The sequence below is a fragment of the Actinia tenebrosa genome, unplaced genomic scaffold (genome assembly GCF_029948245.1).
Source record: "Actinia tenebrosa isolate PJP-AT-01 unplaced genomic scaffold, QUT_ActTen_1.0 PGA_scaffold8__29_contigs__length_14323225, whole genome shotgun sequence".
In the NCBI taxonomy this organism is placed as follows: domain Eukaryota; kingdom Metazoa; phylum Cnidaria; class Anthozoa; order Actiniaria; family Actiniidae; genus Actinia; species Actinia tenebrosa.
Window position 1 is genome coordinate 14279168 of NW_028292585.1, and position 17231 is coordinate 14296398.

Here is a 17231-nt window from a genome sequence, read left to right on the forward strand (position 1 = left end):
AGATTGCCTACAATTGCTCTATTGAGTGGGCTTCCTGTGTATTCACCTGACAGTTCTTCAAGAGACGCACACGGGGTAGAGTGGAGAAGTCTAAGATGATTTTGCTTCTTCTTGTCCTTAGTTTTGCTATTTTCGTTGGAGGATTAGCCTTTCAAGATGATTCAGGTTCCAAACATTGTCTAAAGGTAAAAAAAACCTCAAAAATTATCTGTAGTCGAACCACTATTTTGTCAGTGCTCTGAGAAAATATGACGTTTTTGAATTAGGAAGCACTGCTTTTCAACCACAGAAAACTCGAAATTTATTGTTTTCCAAGGAAACTGTAAGTTTTCTTGTGTCTTGGACGCTGCTGAGGACTCGAAATAGCTAATCACATATACTTATTCGATAGTTCATCCACCGTATTAAACGCCTCCCTAGACATTCCGTCTTTGTCTTTTTCCGTCGCTCTTAGTTCTAGGTTCTTTTAGAACTTGTAAGAGTCTTTAAAACCGCTTTACCCGTGATAATATTTTGCTTTTCAAGCACCAGGTCCTAATCCACGACATCAAAGAAAAATATTTTATGGATAGAGGAGAAACTATTGAGGTTTGTGCTGATAAAAACAACTGTAAAGACATCAGAGTTTCAAAATAGAAGCCCATGCATCTTGTTATATTTATTCTTCAGATTTGGGCAAAAATCGTTCATGATCTATGGAAGGACAACAGATTGATCGTAAGTGGGTTCGTACTTACAGATAATATAGTGTAATAATTGTCGAAGTGTCTTTTGAAGTACACCATTTATTGTAAGTGTGTTGAGTACACATGTTTTAAGGCTTTTTATCATAACTTGGGTGCAGTGTTTTCCCATTTCAGACCATGTGTGATTCTCTTGAGAATAAGAATATCTTTGAGTTGCATTCATATTCGTGTGAATTCTCATGCACAAAAAAGTGATACCTAAGGGAATTAATGAATACATTGTTTGAAACGATAGATGAATTTACTTATCGTAGTTTCCTTCTTCTAGGCTGGTGTAAGCGATCCTTCTTCTCTCTCATTCAACCTGTCTTGTGTTCAACAAGCAACAGAGTTCAAAGGAGTAGTTACCAGAAACATGGTATGAAAATATCGTCATAACTTTCCAGCCTACGCCTCTACCCTATATATTTTATTATTTAGCTCTTTCTCCCGTCACAAACAAAGGGAAATTATTTAAGAAAAACCACGACACGCCATCAATATCAAGAAATTTCACCAATTTTATGCTGCCTCTTTCTTCCCCAAAATTATTGGGTTTTTTTCTCCTTCCTTCGTGTGTTGTTTTAGCCATTTTTCCCTTTTTCCGCTGATCCGATTCTTTCCTCTCCACTCTGGACGGAGTATTGACTGATTTATTATTCTATTGTGTAATTTCTAGACAGCAGTTATATATGAAAGTGATCCAAAGCCTACTTACATATCAAATAGGTATGCGCATCTGTTGTTGGTTTGATATTAGACCTGGGAGCTTTATGCTATCTACTTTAGAGGAATATAGTAGAGTGCATACCATATGCCCTTAAAAAACTCGTAAGAAATTGCACAAATTTGCACTATTAGTAAGTTCAGTAGACCTCAGTGAACCGTAAACCTACATAACTTTGTACTAATTTGTTAGTTAACTTTTTCATTTACAAGTATAGATATGTGTTAATTTTAAAATGAACGTAATATATAATATGATGTTGATAAGGGCGGGGATTTGATGACGGTTATGATTAAGAATGATGATGATTCTTGACGATGACTATTCATGATGATGGTAATGACGGATGATGATACATTATGCTTGAAAGACGGTAATAATGAAAAATAATTAACAGGACATCTAAAAATAATATTTTGAAACATAGAACAAAGAACTCGTCTGGAGAATTTGAATTTTACATCAAGGCATTTTCTCAGGATGATTGTAACACTGCTAAAGTGGTAAGAAAATTCATTAAAAGTAATTATGCACAAAGTACTTTTATTCTTTCGAGAATAAAAGAAGAATTTTGATATTTTAAAAAAAATGTTATTTGTGCAATAGTCTACCAAAATCATTGTTGGCTGCCCTACGACCAGAAGACTTCAAATTCATGGGTACGTTTTTCAAACAGATAAATCCTTCCAGTTATATACAATGCCTCTTCCATATGGAGGGGTATAATGGAATTTCAAGTAGGGTAAGTTGTGTAGTTTCAGAAAATATCCATACCACCCTTATGGAAGAGTAATGGAATTTACAAGGGGTGGGGAGGGTCAAACGATGTCATAAAGCTCCAAAAAATATCTTATCCAGAGAGAATTTGGCAGTTTCCAAAGGATAGAAAGATTTGGCATTGAGTAAAACATTCTCACCTCTTTTGAAGAGGGGTGGTAAGGAATTTCTAGTTGTAATGGGAAATCTCATTCATGCAATCCCACCCTTTGAAAAGCAAAAAATCCCACAGAAAAGTTTAGTATTGATGGACTTTGAAAAGAATGCTAAATTCCAATATTTTCATTCAATATTTCATTTCAGCCGGACATTTGAAGGATGTGATGAATATAAGGTCTACAACTACACAATTCAAAGGTGCTAGAAACTTCAAAGGCCTTTTTTTAAGTAACTTTTATCTTCTCATGTTTGTTTTTTTTGCGCATAAATTCATTTTTTTCTTCGTTTTTTTTTAGGGAACAGTTCAATGGAAATACTTCAAAGGTGGGTAAAATCAGTTGGTATAATGATTACATACAATTATTACTAAAGAAAGAATAATGTACACCGACTTGTCTTAAATGTTTTTCAAACATCTCTTTGATCTCTAGGTAGTTCATTATGATTTTAAAAACCTCGGATGTCCCATTACATCCATTATAAACAGCCAGTTCAAACCAACAGTGCATAGGTAAGTACTATGAAGTCTCCATACAAATATTATTATATAACAAATATTATCTTATTAATTTTTCCACGAGTCTAAGATTATCGCATCCACCCAAAACTTCATACCCAGAGCCCACGTTCCTCTTGGTCAGTACTGAGAAAGGAGACTGACCAAGAAGAACGTGTGCTATGGTTACGAGATTGGCATCCATCAATCAAAGTATTGCTACTTCAGTAAAATTGGATGGGGGATGTGAAAATTTTTCGATTAGGACAATATTACAATTTTTTTTAGATAATTTTTTTTAAAAGTTTCTTCAAAAAGTGCAGATTTTTAACATTTTGATTTTTAATTTCCTTTGTGGATTCTTTGATTTTGGTCTCTTTATTTCTGTGGATTTGCGATTTACAGCAGCCTTACCCCTCCCCAAAATTAAAGAAGCCACAAAGAGATAATGGGGTTTCCTTAACATGAACAAAACCTTTTTTTGTTGAGATATGACAATGATAAGTTTGTAACTGAAGTCACTGGTGACTTCCTATTGTGGGAGAAGCATGGCCGAAACTCATATCACTATAGTAGGACCATGAGACAGGTTTGTTTGATTCCATGTAGTAGCAGTATAGAGCAGTTATAGGACAGTACGGTTGAGACATGGAAAGGCCACAATTACACCAGACCAATTTGAATAACTATTGCTCAGGGCTGAGTAGTCTCTCTTACATGTGAAAATGCATTTGTTTGCATTTTGAATGAGAGGGAAGCTAGTCAGTCTAGAACAATAGTTATTCAAATTGGTTGCCATATTTCTATTTGGTGTATTCCATTTTTTTTGTGAGTAACAAGCCTGAAAACATGCTTAATACAATGTTCAATACATGTCATTTCTTTAATAAGGCTGGTTGTGTCAGAGCTCCTCAGGAATGGAGTGAAATGATTGATGGCTTAAAAGCCATTGAAGTTGATCGAGAATGGAAACAACAGGTAGTAGTGTGCATGACTGGGTGAATTAATGGACTGCAGGATGGGTAGGGAAGTAAGAAGTCAAGGATGGACGTGTGGATGGATGGATGGGTGAGTGGGTGGATGGATGGATGGATGGATGGATGGATGGATGGATGGATGGATGGATGGATTGGTAGATGGATGGATGGATGGATGGTTTGGTGGATGGATGAGTGGATGAATGGGAGAGTGAATAGTTGGATGAATGCTTGGATGGATGGGAGAATGAATGGTAGGATGGATGGTTTAGTGGGTTAAAAATAGAAATAAATAAATAGTTAGAAATAAATAATCTTATAATTGAATAAATGAATACAATAAAGGTGGATATTTCATTTCTCATTTTTATAATAAGGATAGAAACCTTTATTTTGCTAGAATTCAGAGGACAAATACATCTGCTACCAATAATAGCCCTGGAAATATACTAAATAAAATATACAAATATACTAGGTCCACCACAGTTGTTTTAATCTCAATGGAAGCAACTTTAAGGATGACTCTAACATGGACATGCCATATGAAATAACGAACAGTATGGGAGGATCTGCAGTGATATGGAACGATGGAGGATTATATGTATTTAAACTGAGAATTATTGACCCTCACACAAGGTTGGTATATACTGCCTAGACTTAGAACATACTAGTTATTGCAAGCAATTAATCCGTGAAACACTAATTACTAAATTGTACAAAATAGTGCTAATTAAACAATAGAAAACAATGGAATTTGCATGAAATTGTGCTATTTAGTATTACTAAAGTTTCACGGTTATATTGTTTGCATTCTACTACAAGGATGCAAGTCTAGTTATCTGGGCTATCGATATCAATAGGCCATATTTGAGTTCCAAATTACCACTGCGTTCCTCAATATTGAACTCATTTACTTGGGGCTGGCCTCGTATCAGTGTCTAAATATTCACAAATACCAATGATAAAGTAAAGATTGCACTACTACAAACATTTTGAAATTCCACAGACTTTGACTGGAATGTGAATATTCTACCCAAAATCAAGGCTACCCTGAGCAGCTGAGAACTTGGAACTGGACCTTTAGTTGTACGAAGGGTGGACAGCGCTATCCAATGGATAAATCCTTATCCAGCGGATAAATTAATGCTGTTATCCAATAAATTTATCATTGGATATAATTCATCCATCGTATAGTGTTAATTCTTTCCTTCAAATTGATTCGGCTTCTGCCTCAGCCTACCCCCCTTAGTATCCTCTTGTCTGTTGTCATTCCCTGTAGTAGTGCTGTCCTTATTACTTACTAAGTTACTGAACTGACTGCTGTTTTGTGCTACATTATAGCTTCTGTGACCTAACTGCTGAGTTCGCTGTCAATGTTGGCTTCACTGACACAACTCCAGAACATGTCCCAACATTTGTGGTGCTGGGAGCATCATGCCTTGGTATTTTACTGGGAACAGTTGTTGCATATCTTATAGATGCATATTGTTTATGCTAGGTAATGCAGTCAGAACTGACAAAAATATTGCATAGGGGAACACAATTAGTATCAATAACAATAATTGTGTAGCTCCTTTAAGCTTCAGAAGATATCCCTGCCATTGTTATAAAAGATTATGAAACTTTGGTCTCCTTTCCCAAAAGCACTAGTTACATCCTCACTCACATCCTCCCTTCCCTACCAGGGAAATTCAAATCACCCTCCATGGAGAAGGTATGATTATCTGCAAATACACAATAAACTGCCCTCAGACTCTCCCCTTGTAAATGGCCTTGGCAATTCCAATCTCCCTCCATGGGGGAGGTTTGGATATTATCCTGAAATACACATTATGCCAAGGGATTAAAATGACAGCTGTACATTATACAATGTTGGGCCAGAACTGGGACTTGTCTGGTCAAATCTTTGTTTTGCAGGTCATTTTGACCAGTAACGTTTAGTCACATATAAGGTATGACTAAAAGTAATTTGGCCTGTGATGATCATGACTGGCAACTGATTGGCCATTATTTTAAGGCCTGATACCCTGGCACTCCCCACCCCTTGAAAATCCCAATCCCCCTTTGATATTAAGTGTGGCTACACAATTAATGCTCTCCTCAAACCCTCCTGTACTATTTGTAGCTTGATGTTTTGTTTCATGGCTGCAGTTATTTTTCTGGAGGTAAAAATGAAGTGTTGCTTTTGTACTTGGAGTGATTTCCTCTAACAATTTTGTCATCTGATTGGTCGGATTCCATTCTCTGAATTCCTAGTTTGGATAACATATTTTTAGGTTTTAGTTGCAAATACAACATTGACATCTTAATACTTGGTCATGGCAATCTTTTGAAATAAGTTTGATAACCCTTCCAGAAGAAGGTAAAATAGACCCCTTCACAGTTCCCTGCGCCATCCTGAAAGGTAGCCGGGCCTTTACATCGAAGCGAGACAAACTGTGAGCTTGCAATGATAGGGACCTGTGAATAATTGTCAAAGGTGTTAAAAAAGGTATCTTATCATTGCAAGCTCACCGTTCATCTCGCTTTGATGCAAAGGCCCGGCTACCTTTCAAGATGGTGCAGTGAACCGTGAAGGGGACTATTGAGGATATATATAGTACTTACAGACATGCCAATGGTGAGAATTTCTGTAGATTCATAGGCTTCTGGTCCACCTTTGGCGTAACATTTCTTGATTTCTTCACTGGATAAAGAACACCTAAAAATGAATAAAACTACTTAGCCACATGTGCAATTAATTACCCATTTCAGATCACATGACATTCCCTTGAGAATTGTTCTTTTATGAAGAACATGTGAAAATAATTTTACATTATTATGAAAGAATCAACTCCCAAGAGCGGCATCACATGGTCTAAAATGTGCACAACAAACAAGGAATCTAAAAAAGTCAATTGAAATAGATAGTAAGGAGCTTCTGAATTATTTTGTTAGAGATATAGAGATATGGAAAAATGTCCAGTCCAACCACAAGCTGCATAGTACTCTTTGTTTTTGTGTTTTTTTAAAGTTTAGTATTGTCTGCTGGATGGGTTTAATGCTGTGTTGGTCAGAGTTTTTTTAATGTCAAGGTCACTTTCCACCCTCGACACAGGTAGCCCAGAATGTGAGATGATGTAATGTAGAAATAGTTGATATTTTGTCACCTTATAAGAAAGCATGCCTCTGGTCTTCCACTAGATTCTTGGTTCCTTTGGATTCCAATCAGAACAGGCCAACTTAATGATCCGATGGGTACATTGACCTACATTCATATGAATATATTTTTTAAAACTTCTTTGCAGGTTAATAAGTTATTTATCAAATAAATTTTGAATTTTCTGACTATTAATGTTATTATTTGGCATTCAGATGTTGTTGATGGCCTATACCCCGCGAGGAGTATACAGGCTTAGGAGGAGGAGAAACCTTATTATTGGGTGAACATGAAAAGTCTCTAGTATGGGGAGAGGGTGATGGAGAAGAGAGGTTCGAGAAAATTCAATCCTGAAGCTAGTTTAATTTCTGGAAATTAAGAGGATGTTTTTCAAAACAGTAATAAACCTGTTTTTACCTCATCTCTAACCTCTTTGACTATTGAGTAGAACATTTCATGGACAACATCTTTTGGATCCATGTCTTCTAGCTTTAACTTTCCTTCATTATTGCCTTTAACCTCCTGTGAAATAAATGGTAAAATGTCAATCCTTAGTATAACAATAGGACTAAAACTCTCTTTTCTTCTCCCCTGGGACTGATTGGGAGATAGTAAGAAATAAAATGCCAGTAGTTCAGCAGACAGCTAAAAGGGCCGGGCCATTACTTATGTGTATTACTTACTTTTTTTCTATAAGCTGTGTGTGGGACCTAAAATAACCATGCTCGCCTGCAGCAAATAATCATCATAAGACCTACTTCTGTTTGGGAACCCTGTGCTACTTTCCTGCCAAACAAGTACCTTAATCAATGCTACAACCCCCCCCCCCCCCCTTGAAAAAATCCGCCCTTGGTTCCATTCAGTAATCAAGAATAATAGTTCCAAGTCAAGGATGCAGTTTCCGTTCATAGCAAAACATACTTTTTATCATGAGCGGCAACTCCATCCTCGGCTTGGAAGTATTATTCATGGTCACTGAGCGGAACTGTAAAATGGAGTATTGTCCAAATAGAGTCAACCCTTGATCATGAGGAGCCACCAAAGGGACCTTTCATTTTTTATCATTGTTATACTAGCTTCAGTGACTGAACAATCCATATCAATCAATATAATAGTATATATCAATGGATAACAATTGATAACAGGCCAGTTTTGTGACAATCGATTGGTCATCGATTGACCAATAACAATCGATATCAATTAACTAATTATATTGATTGGATTATAGATCATCGATTTCATTGATTCTCCACGCTGGGTCAGACTCTTACCCAGTCGTCATTTGTTTCAGGCTTTTTTGCACGCGGTGGCTTTTGGGAATGCACTGGAACTCACTAAATCCTTCCCATCAACCACAGCGTGAGATCAATAAGACAAGAAAAGCGACTGGGTAAGAGTCTGACGCTGGGTATATACCCCTCCCTTGCACCCCAAAATCTACTTACGCTTGGTTCTGGGTGTCCACCTGGGATATGGAACATTCCAGGTGCCTCATAAACCTGCTGGCTTCTCCTCAAAAGAATAACTTTATCGTCGCTTGATATGACAAGTCCATCGACCCCAACCGGATCAGCAAAGCAAGAATGAGGGTCACCATATTTGTCCAAACTGTGTTGTCGTATGCGTTCTCTCATAATATCATTCCGCATATTTGTGCAAATAAAATCTCGATAGCAGGTCATTCCTACGTTCAATATAAGCCTGTTTTTAGTGAGTTCCACGCTTTGGAGCCTAAACTTTGATGCATTGTACAATAAAGGTAAATCCTTAACTCTTTTCTCCCAAAGTTTTTCAATTTGACTTTCCAACTCGTCCTCCAGTGGCTTACGGTCAAAATCACTAGAAAGATTTACGATAACTTGGTTTTCTTGCACAGGCATGCAGCACCAGTTATAAAGCTCCTCGTAAAACAGTGAAGAGGGTTTGAATACAAAACCATCGTGAGCAAAAGCCATATAAATATAAGAATGAGAAAAAAAATTAAAATTGAGAAAGAAATTAGAAAACTTTTGAAGTTTGTCCCGCGTTTAGGGTCCGTTATGACCATACCGAAGATAGTTATTGGTTCATTTAGAGCTATGACGACATAGTTTTTAGTATCTAAAGTCAACTTTGATTCGCTATCTCGACTATCTTGTGTATGCAGTGCACTTGATCAGCGGAAGAAAAGTAATCGCCATGACAACTTGAGCAACAGTCGAAAGAGAAGGACATCAGAAGAAGAAGCGTTTTGAAATTCTTCAAATTTATCCTCAAAAATTATGGAATCAGAAGGCCTTCACGTGAATATTGACTACGTTGGAAGTAGTGGAGTTGTTCTCAGTACAGAACAGAAGGCAGCTTTGCAGTCTTCGTTGGTTATTTTGAAAAATAACTACAAGTTTGCTCGGGTCCTATTTTGGGGGAAGATTCTTGGAGTGAAAAATGATTACTTTATCGTTCAAGGAATTGGAAAAGACGATTTAAAAGAAAAGAAATCCCTATACAGGTAGGTTAACTGGGTTTTAAGAAAGGTTTAAGAGTGCTAATTTGATAAAAGGTTAATTTTTGGCGTACAAATTTGCGATGCAAGAGTGTAATTTGATTTGTTTTTGTTGTTGTTATTGTAGTCAAGATTGTATACACTGGGGTATGCTTCCAGTAGTAACAGCAAGAATGAGAAATGAGTGTTCGTTTGTTAAGGGTCGATTCACAGGGGATCCTTCCTATGAGTATGAACACACTGAAGCAGTTAAAATGAGCAATCAAGATGCAGAGAAAGCTGAAGGAGGCGAAGAAGAAAATACTGTAAGTAATACATTTGAGAAAAAAAGCATTTAAATATGAAAGCTTTAATAGAAGAAAAAATATTTTTGTCAATCATATCTATTTTTAAAATATTAACATTTCAAGTTTTGTTTTTTCTAGTAAAATATTCTAGCCCAAGTTAAATGTATGTAGATGTTTTGTGATTGCAGATATTGATAAAAGAGGAAGACAGACTAGCTACAGTAATAGAAGCAATTGACTATGATGTCAGGATTGTACCAAGGGGAGCTTACATCAGGACAGCAACAGGATCAGTACTGCAGAACCGTTGTTTTGAGGGTAAGTTGGTCATGAATCACAGTCATCATGTTTACTAGTAACCAATATGGTTTCACGTTCTCCCCCCCCCCCCCCCCCACCACTTCAGTCCAGAATATGTTCATACCCTCCAGTGAGGATGGATGAAAGGGTAGCATTTCAGAGGAGCTCATTCATTTCATATCCCCCATGGGCAAAGGTTCAATGAATCCATTGACCCAACTGTCCCCACCCCTAAAAACTTTCTCTATAAAGGATTTGGGGACATAATTGTGCATAATAATCAATACATAAATGTAAGGATTCATAATTTATGATGATGGTTCTCTTGAGGATAAAGGTTTTAATAAGGATTTCTTTTGAACTTAGGACTCTCAGTTGCTGATGGTGGCAAGTTATCATCTTACTTTCATTTTCGAGATCCAGTAATTTTCATGAAGAAAAGTTTACTTCAAAAGGTAAGTATCCTTAGTCTTATATAGTTCTGAAAATATATATCCCTTCCTTTCCATATCCCTTAAAAGTGCTGAAATCTCCAATCACATGGAGAAAACAAGTGACATTGTCTTAATACTGAGAACTTCCCAGCTGAAGGAGTCCTCACACACTTGCTTCAAGTTAATTTTTTTTGTTTCTTGTTACAGGCAGAGCTTGACAAAGCAATTGACTTTGTGGACCCTATTGACACTGACGTTCCTAAAGGAGGTTTGTTACACTATGTCATCTTTCTTTCTTTGTCTCCAGTTCCTCATGTCCTTAGTTTTATTAATATCATATTTATGATATGCATTCATATCCATATCCATTATTTTCTAATGGGATTCCCTAGGGGAGGGAGTAAGGTATATCATCAATGCATTAACCATAATTTTTTTATGAAAAAAATGTATTGGTTATCAGATTTACCACTCCATGGTGGACAGAAAGACTAACAGGTTTTGTTAGCCACATGTTAAGGCTTTGACATATTGTATTAGAATTTAGATGTTGATTTTTGTGGAATGGGAAAAACTGGAGGAGGAGAAAAAACCTTGATGTGAGAGAACCATCAAATAATTCTACTCACATGATAGTTTACAAGAGATGAGCCCTCTCATTGCTACACCACCAGTGCTTCTTTTAAACAACCCTATCTTGTCCAGAGATGAGTAGTTTTCATAGTTCAAACTTTCTCTAGGGGAGGAAACAATGGAATGAAAAAATATTTCATTTCCCAAAGGAGAAAATTTTCATGGTTTTGCTTTAAAACAAAGTTGCCATAAAAAACCCAGTCTTAAGTCATTTCCATGTAAATCAGGAACCAGGTTGGGATTTGAAGACTCATATTCTTAACTATATCATACTTTCTTACAGGCTCGTGGAGCATCCAGTTTGAGAGAGGCAGTGGTCTGGTCACATTACGGAGCCTCCATTGGCTTGGCTTCTCATTTTACCATGTACCAGGAACTAGAAAATATGGCTCTGTATACGTTGGGACTGGCAACAAGAACCTGGATTTGCCTTTTATGTTGTAAAATATACTTTATCTTTTTAAATGTCTTAAGTCAGTTTTATACCCCTATCAATCCAAACTGAAGATAAATCACACCACCAGAACAAAATTTGCCATAGTCTAAATTAGCAAAAATGTGGTTAATTTATTTTAACATCAAGATTGTGATTATAATACTTTCTTCAACACTTCTGTACGTATGTATAAGTCTTGTTATGCTTTGAATGAAAAGTAAATTATAGCAATAAAATGGTGAAGATATCAGATCGAAGTATCTGATGTTATTATGTAGCATTTTTTGATGTTATTTTGCTCTCTTTAAAAAAAAAAAAAAAAAATGCATGAGAAGGTGCATACAAACTAAAAGAGGTGACTCAACCCCCTACCCTATCCTCCCTCATCACAGCCTCCCTCATCCAAACCCCCACCTCTTTGCGTCAATATGCACTCTATGTAGTACAATCATGTAGCATTTTTTTGGTTAATGGATAGAGGACTCCAGGCTTGTCATCTTAAATTACAACAGTCCAAGTTCCTGGATATTTTGATTAATGGAAGCCAAAAGCTCAGATGCCAAAGAAACAAAGAAAAAGTAAATAGCACTCTTAAGAAGAATTCAAGTTTCCTGGGTTTTAGCCATTGATTGGTTCTTGGGTAACTGGACCACACTTTGGAAGAAGACCTTTTAACGAAAAAGAAAGAATAAATCACTCGAACCAATCACCACCATAGTTTCCCCTCTACGATCTCCCCTCCTTCCTAGCCTCATTGTTCTCCCACTTTGATACCACTGACTACTCCAGTGCATGGTTTAGCTTTCAATCCAGGAGTTGCTTGTTTTGTTATTCTAATTTCTGCTTTTGCTTACTGACCTCAGAAGTGAGGCAAAGCCCATATACACTAGACTTTAGGAGTCGTCAATACAGGGTAAGAATAAAGGAAAAAGATTGATTCTGTTTCTTTAGAAAATAATGATCATTGATAGAATGCCAGTCAAGAAATACCAACTTACCCAGTCTTCTAGATATTTTAATAGCCTTTTCAAGTTTGATTTGCTGTTTTCCACAGACACCTGTATGGAAATATTATTAAAGACAATTTAAAAAATTCCCTGTGTATAACATTTAAGGCTACACTGATTCAAGTTCTGGTTTTTAAAGACAGCATTTGGTTGTCCTGGCAATAAGCTACTGAATGAGTAGAGTAGTATGTTTTAATATTTCTGTTATAATGACAACCTTTACATGTCCAGGATTTTGTGAAACAAGAATATTCAGAACATTATTTTTTGATCTCACTCTTGATGTATTACCTGTAACTCTTCTACTTAGTAAATTTCCTTCTGGAGACAGAAACTGAGATAGAAAAAGTACATCCTGCAAACAAGATGAAAGATACTGTTTCTATAACAACTATATGTTCTGTGCCTGGGGGAGCACTCCCCTATATTTGCTATATGGGTATGTGCTGCCCTATAGGGTATGGTTTTTCAGCTTCTGGGTCTGGGGTAGGGTATCATTTTTTGACATTTTTTCCGGGATAGGGTATCATTTTTGTCTGGGATAGGGTTAATATTTGGTCGTTTTTGTCTGTTGGCGAATAGGCTACGCTTCCTACCAGCACAAAAATAATAAAAACATTTATCAAATCATGATGACAAGAGAAAACTAAAATCAAACTTATGAATGAAGATTAGTTTATTTAATTTATTTGGATCATCACCTATGTACTTTTTATAGTATAAGGTGCCAAATAAAAAATTATCGTATTGTATAGTAGTTTAAAATTGGAGAGTCTAATATACCGTAAATCCTCTATTTAGCCCCCCCTCTCAAATAAGCTCCCCCTCTCTAATAAGCCCCCCTTTTTAAAGGAAGAAATTTGTTAAGCCCCCCTCTCTTTTTAGTCCCCCTCCCCTCCCCCTCCACAACTAAAGAATCACGTGTACTGATTAAAGGTGATTTATTTAAGTCTTGATACGGTAGTTCACTAACATAATAACAACAGTTTGTTCCTCAGTTTTTAAGAATTATTTAAGTCATCTTGTTAGTTGAAATTGCAGTGTAGCGGCTTTTCGACTGAATCAATAAGCCCCCCCTCTCAATTAAGCCCCCTCTCTCCAATAAGCCCCCCCTCTCAATTAAGCCCCCTCTCTCCAATAAGCCCCCCCTCTCAATTAAGCCCCCTCTCTCCAATAAGCCCCCCCTCAAACGTGCCTGAAATAAATAAGCCCCTCGGGGGCTAAATAGAGGATTTACAGTATACAACTGCAGTCAGTACAATGATGATGGTAATACCTTGTATGTAAATAAAATATTTGCACTACAGATTGGGCAGCCGACGTCAGCCTTCTGTAATGGCATATCCTTTGACAGCTTTGAAGCCTTTATACCTGAAAAATGTAAATGATTATAGAAACCTTGCAGCAACTCCATGAAGCTCAAGAGAGTAAAACTCTGTTGTTTCGCCTTCTTAACATTGAGCTGCACTGAGTAAGCTCAATAATGACAACAGTTATGACTATACTTAAGCAAACTACTTGGTCATCAACCAATCAGAACTCAATAATTATACATTTTTAAGAAAAATATTATCAGATTGTTTGTTTGTCTTTGGGGTGGGGGTGGGGAGGGGGACCTAGAATCTCCAAAATACCCCCGGGGGGGGGGGGGGGTACTACCACCCCAACTTGGGTAGGGGTGTGCCGCCAGGACCTCAAAACCCTGACCCTATCCCAGACCTAAAATTTTGATTTTACATACCCTACCCCAGACTAAAACTAAGAATTGTACACCCTATCCCAGACTAAAAGACGCAAAAGATGGTTTTTCAACAGATTGCAATCAATATTTACTAATGTTTTTATTGTTTTTGTGAAGGCAGAAAGCGTAGCCTATTCGCCAGACAAAAATGACCAAATCATAACCCTATCCCAGACTAAAATGATACCATATCCCAGACAAAATGTCAAAAAATGATACCCTACCCCAGACCCAAAAGCCGAAAAACCATACCCTATAGGGCGGCACATACCCGAATAGCAAATATAGGGGAGTACCCCCCCCCCCCCCCCCCCCCCCCCGGGAAAATACCACAGGGTGTCTGTTCTTGGTATCCCTGACTTCCTTACATGTACTATTTTAGCCTTTACAATAGCTGTATTTCTCAAAGACAAATTTTACTTCAATACAGATACTTACTCAGTGTTCTTCCAACATGATAACTTCTGCTCCTTGAAGGCCATTGGAAAATACTTGAAAAAAATCTTAATTTCATCCACGTTAATGCTGAAAATAAATTCTTATGTTGAATAGCGACTCCATTTATGTCTCTGGCTGATAAATTATGGTTGAATTTTGAAGCGAACGATCTCGAAAACGGTGATTTTAGTTGTTTTACTAAGAGACGAAAACTTCTGACCTGAGCCGCCATTTTGAATTTGCCATCCGAGAGAGATTGAGACGAGTCATACTTAGACCTCCTCTGTTCCTCCTCTGGGAGTTTGTTGTATTGTACTTTTTTCGACACTTTTTTCCATGTTGTACTCGTAATGATTCCCCATTTTATTTATCTTGGGAATAACATACTTTGGTATAAATCCACATTCAATCATTTTCTCGACCCTCACCAACGAACAAAAAAAAACATTTATACGCAAGTGGGCGTCACGCCAAATGAGGTCTTGGGCGTTTAATACCGGAAAAGAAAATTATCTACTCACTGAAAAATGGAAAAACGTATGGAAAAACTATATGGAAAAACTATTACGACCATCACTCCCCGTACGGAGCTCTTAGCTTCCGTGAGGTTCGCTGGTAGTCGGAATCGGAAATTACTGACGATGCCTGAAATGGAACAGTAGTATAGGGAATGGGGGTTCTAGCGCAGTGACCACACGAGGATTTCCCGTTTAAAGTCACTAACCCGTGTTTGCGTAGCCCTCATTCCCTATGAGACCCCCAGGATTACCCGTGGGGGTAACAGCGCACTCGAAATATGTTAGTTTACGCCAGGATTACCCGTGAGGGCAACAGCGCACTCGAAATATGTTACTTTACGCCAGGATTACCCGTATAGGGAATGGGGGTTCCAGCGCAATCTCAACACGGGCAAGACCCGTGTCAAAAATCCACCTACGGACGACCCCCACTCCAAGTGTGGTTGGGGGCAACAGCGCAAATATGTTAGTCTATATATGGAGTGCGAAGAATGTAAAGAGTTTGTTTATGATTTCTGTGTAAAGTGCTTGAAACCCAAGTTTGTACCTACTAAACCAAATAAGTATATTTGTTGTGGTAAGAAAATGCAAATAGAAGACGACACGTCAGCACAGTGTTACGAGTGCGGTAAAAATATTCGTAATGCCGTGCCTTGTGCTACCAGGGAACAATATTATTCCAACGGAGGCCGTAAGAAGACGCCATACAAAAGAATAAAATACTTCAGAGACTGGATGAGTCACATTCAAGGTCAACGGCCGGTATATTTAGACGACGAAGTAATGGAAAGAATTATAAACCACTTAGAAGAGCCAACGCCACAAAGCCTACGGAAAACGCTGAAAAAATTAAAGCTAGGGAAATATTACAAAGCTATCCCCTATCTTTTGTCTGAAATTACCGGTAAGTCTATTCCTGAGGTTTCTGATATGACAAAAGCCGAGTGGATGTTTTGTCGGCTGGATAAGGATATTCCTTATTACCCTGACGTAATCTACGAAATATTTCACGAAATCGACCCCAACCACCCCCTCTTAGGATGGATTCCAAGAAGATAGTGAATCTTATGGCATAAGATGAGAAATTACGCGTAATAATTCGCCAAATAAGGTCATGTAAATAATTTATATTACGCGTAATAATTCGCTAAATAATTTATATTACGCGTAATTTCTAATCTTATGTCATAAGATTACGCGTAATCATAACGAGCTGCAAGGCCCTCGGATTTGTACGCGTTTCCAATATTTGGTGGCTTCTTTGAATTCCTTAGCCGAACTAAACAATAGACGACGGCATTTCTAAGCAAATAACCTTGAGTAGGGTTTGATTGATATGTGTACTAACGGGGTCCAGCGCTGTCTAATTAGATACCCTAAACCCTCAGTAAATTCCCGCAAAAAATTACGTAACAACAAAAACAGCAACAATCCACAAGTGATATCCGAGATATATTTGAAAAGAAAAGAAAAAAAGATAAGCTATCTGTATACAGCTCTTTCAAATAACAATAAACGTAAAAATGTCTAAAGTGAATGAGTTAATATTTACTTGGGTTATACTTTTAGTGCTCACATCTGAAACAAGATATATACTAGCGACATCTTTAGATCTGTATATTCGAATGAAAAGACCTATAATGCCCTTAATCTTTGAATACATTCTTCAGTATGCATTATGGTATATTCATTCTTTTAAAGCTGTATTAATTTTGATGCGGAACAATTATTTTCATGTATTAGCGCAATTTCGGCTGGAGAAAGCATTACTTAACCATTCATTAATACTGTTAGGTTGTTGGATATGCAGGCTTAATGAGATAATTTAAGTATTATAACAATTAAAGTATAATGATTCAAACAGTCATTCAGAGACTGGCTCCCATAAAAATGAAAAGCTGCATTACTTGAAAACTAAATCGAGGACATTTTTCACCTTAATTTTTGCCTCAATT

The 17231-nt window shown here is 37.2% G+C and overlaps 4 protein-coding genes across 5 annotated transcripts; 2 read left to right on the plus strand and 2 right to left on the minus strand.

Moving 5' to 3' along the window:
• The first annotated feature begins 66 nt into the window (after window positions 1-66).
• LOC116301118 (cation channel sperm-associated auxiliary subunit epsilon) lies at window positions 67-7191 on the plus strand. Its single transcript, XM_031710127.2, has 14 exons — window positions 67-185; window positions 526-588; window positions 670-717; window positions 1015-1104; window positions 1405-1454; window positions 1880-1955; window positions 2059-2111; window positions 2533-2586; window positions 2685-2712; window positions 2820-2899; window positions 3374-3473; window positions 3776-3862; window positions 4337-4497; window positions 5203-7191. Exons 1-14 carry the CDS (start codon window positions 96-98, stop codon window positions 5357-5359), a joined length of 1137 nt encoding a protein of 378 aa, XP_031565987.2. The 5' UTR covers window positions 67-95; the 3' UTR covers window positions 5360-7191.
• On the minus strand, window positions 4333-9018 carry LOC116301119 (uridine diphosphate glucose pyrophosphatase NUDT22). The gene is made up of 5 exons (XM_031710128.2): window positions 8446-9018; window positions 7418-7522; window positions 7011-7108; window positions 6469-6562; window positions 4333-6113 (listed from the first exon to the last, which is right to left on the minus strand). Exons 1-5 carry the CDS (start codon window positions 8953-8955, stop codon window positions 5874-5876), a joined length of 1047 nt encoding a protein of 348 aa, XP_031565988.1. The 5' UTR covers window positions 8956-9018; the 3' UTR covers window positions 4333-5873.
• Window positions 9019-9194: 176 nt separating this feature from the next.
• Window positions 9195-11845, plus strand: LOC116301125 (radial spoke head protein 9 homolog). Its single transcript, XM_031710136.2, has 6 exons — window positions 9195-9488; window positions 9610-9787; window positions 9958-10087; window positions 10436-10524; window positions 10711-10771; window positions 11420-11845. Exons 1-6 carry the CDS (start codon window positions 9262-9264, stop codon window positions 11578-11580), a joined length of 846 nt encoding a protein of 281 aa, XP_031565996.1. The 5' UTR covers window positions 9195-9261; the 3' UTR covers window positions 11581-11845.
• On the minus strand, window positions 11684-16392 carry LOC116301126 (uncharacterized). 2 transcript variants are annotated; one of them, XM_089024222.1, is made up of 6 exons: window positions 14979-16392; window positions 14759-14845; window positions 13856-13950; window positions 12871-12934; window positions 12571-12630; window positions 11684-12240 (listed from the first exon to the last, which is right to left on the minus strand). In XM_089024222.1, the coding sequence occupies exons 2-6, from the start codon at window positions 14832-14834 to the stop codon at window positions 12191-12193; spliced, it is 345 nt and encodes a 114-aa protein (XP_088880348.1). In that variant the 5' UTR covers window positions 14835-14845; window positions 14979-16392; the 3' UTR covers window positions 11684-12190. The 2 variants fall into 2 exon arrangements, with proteins under 2 accessions (XP_088880348.1, XP_088880347.1); XM_089024221.1 differs by having other exon boundaries at window positions 14759-16392.
• Between the last annotated feature and the right edge of the window lie 839 nt (window positions 16393-17231).

Excerpts from the sequence above, each read along its gene's own strand:
- LOC116301125 (XM_031710136.2), top strand. The coding sequence starts at position 9,262 with ATGGAATCAGAAGGCCTTCACGTGAATATTGACTACGTTGGAAGTAGT. Across the intron at positions 9,788-9,957 it reads GAGGCGAAGAAGAAAATACT|ATATTGATAAAAGAGGAAGA; the intron begins GTAAGTAATACA and ends TTGTGATTGCAG. Across the intron at positions 10,525-10,710 it reads AGAAAAGTTTACTTCAAAAG|GCAGAGCTTGACAAAGCAAT; the intron begins GTAAGTATCCTT and ends TTCTTGTTACAG.
- LOC116301119 (XM_031710128.2), bottom strand. The coding sequence starts at position 8,955 with ATGGCTTTTGCTCACGATGGTTTTGTATTCAAACCCTCTTCACTGTTT. Across the intron at positions 7,523-8,445 it reads GTGGACACCCAGAACCAAGC|GAGGTTAAAGGCAATAATGA; the intron begins GTAAGTAGATTT and ends TTTATTTCACAG. Across the intron at positions 6,114-6,468 it reads TTCTCACCATTGGCATGTCT|GAATTCAGAGAATGGAATCC; the intron begins GTAAGTACTATA and ends TATCCAAACTAG.
- LOC116301118 (XM_031710127.2), top strand. The coding sequence starts at position 96 with ATGATTTTGCTTCTTCTTGTCCTTAGTTTTGCTATTTTCGTTGGAGGA. Across the intron at positions 1,105-1,404 it reads GAGTAGTTACCAGAAACATG|ACAGCAGTTATATATGAAAG; the intron begins GTATGAAAATAT and ends TGTAATTTCTAG. Across the intron at positions 3,863-4,336 it reads ATCGAGAATGGAAACAACAG|GTCCACCACAGTTGTTTTAA; the intron begins GTAGTAGTGTGC and ends CAAATATACTAG.
- LOC116301126 (XM_089024221.1), bottom strand. The coding sequence starts at position 14,990 with ATGGCGGCTCAGGTCAGAAGTTTTCGTCTCTTAGTAAAACAACTAAAA. Across the intron at positions 12,631-12,870 it reads ACTAAGTAGAAGAGTTACAG|GTGTCTGTGGAAAACAGCAA; the intron begins GTAATACATCAA and ends ATTTCCATACAG. Across the intron at positions 12,241-12,570 it reads TAAAATATCTAGAAGACTGG|GTCTTCTTCCAAAGTGTGGT; the intron begins GTAAGTTGGTAT and ends TTTCGTTAAAAG.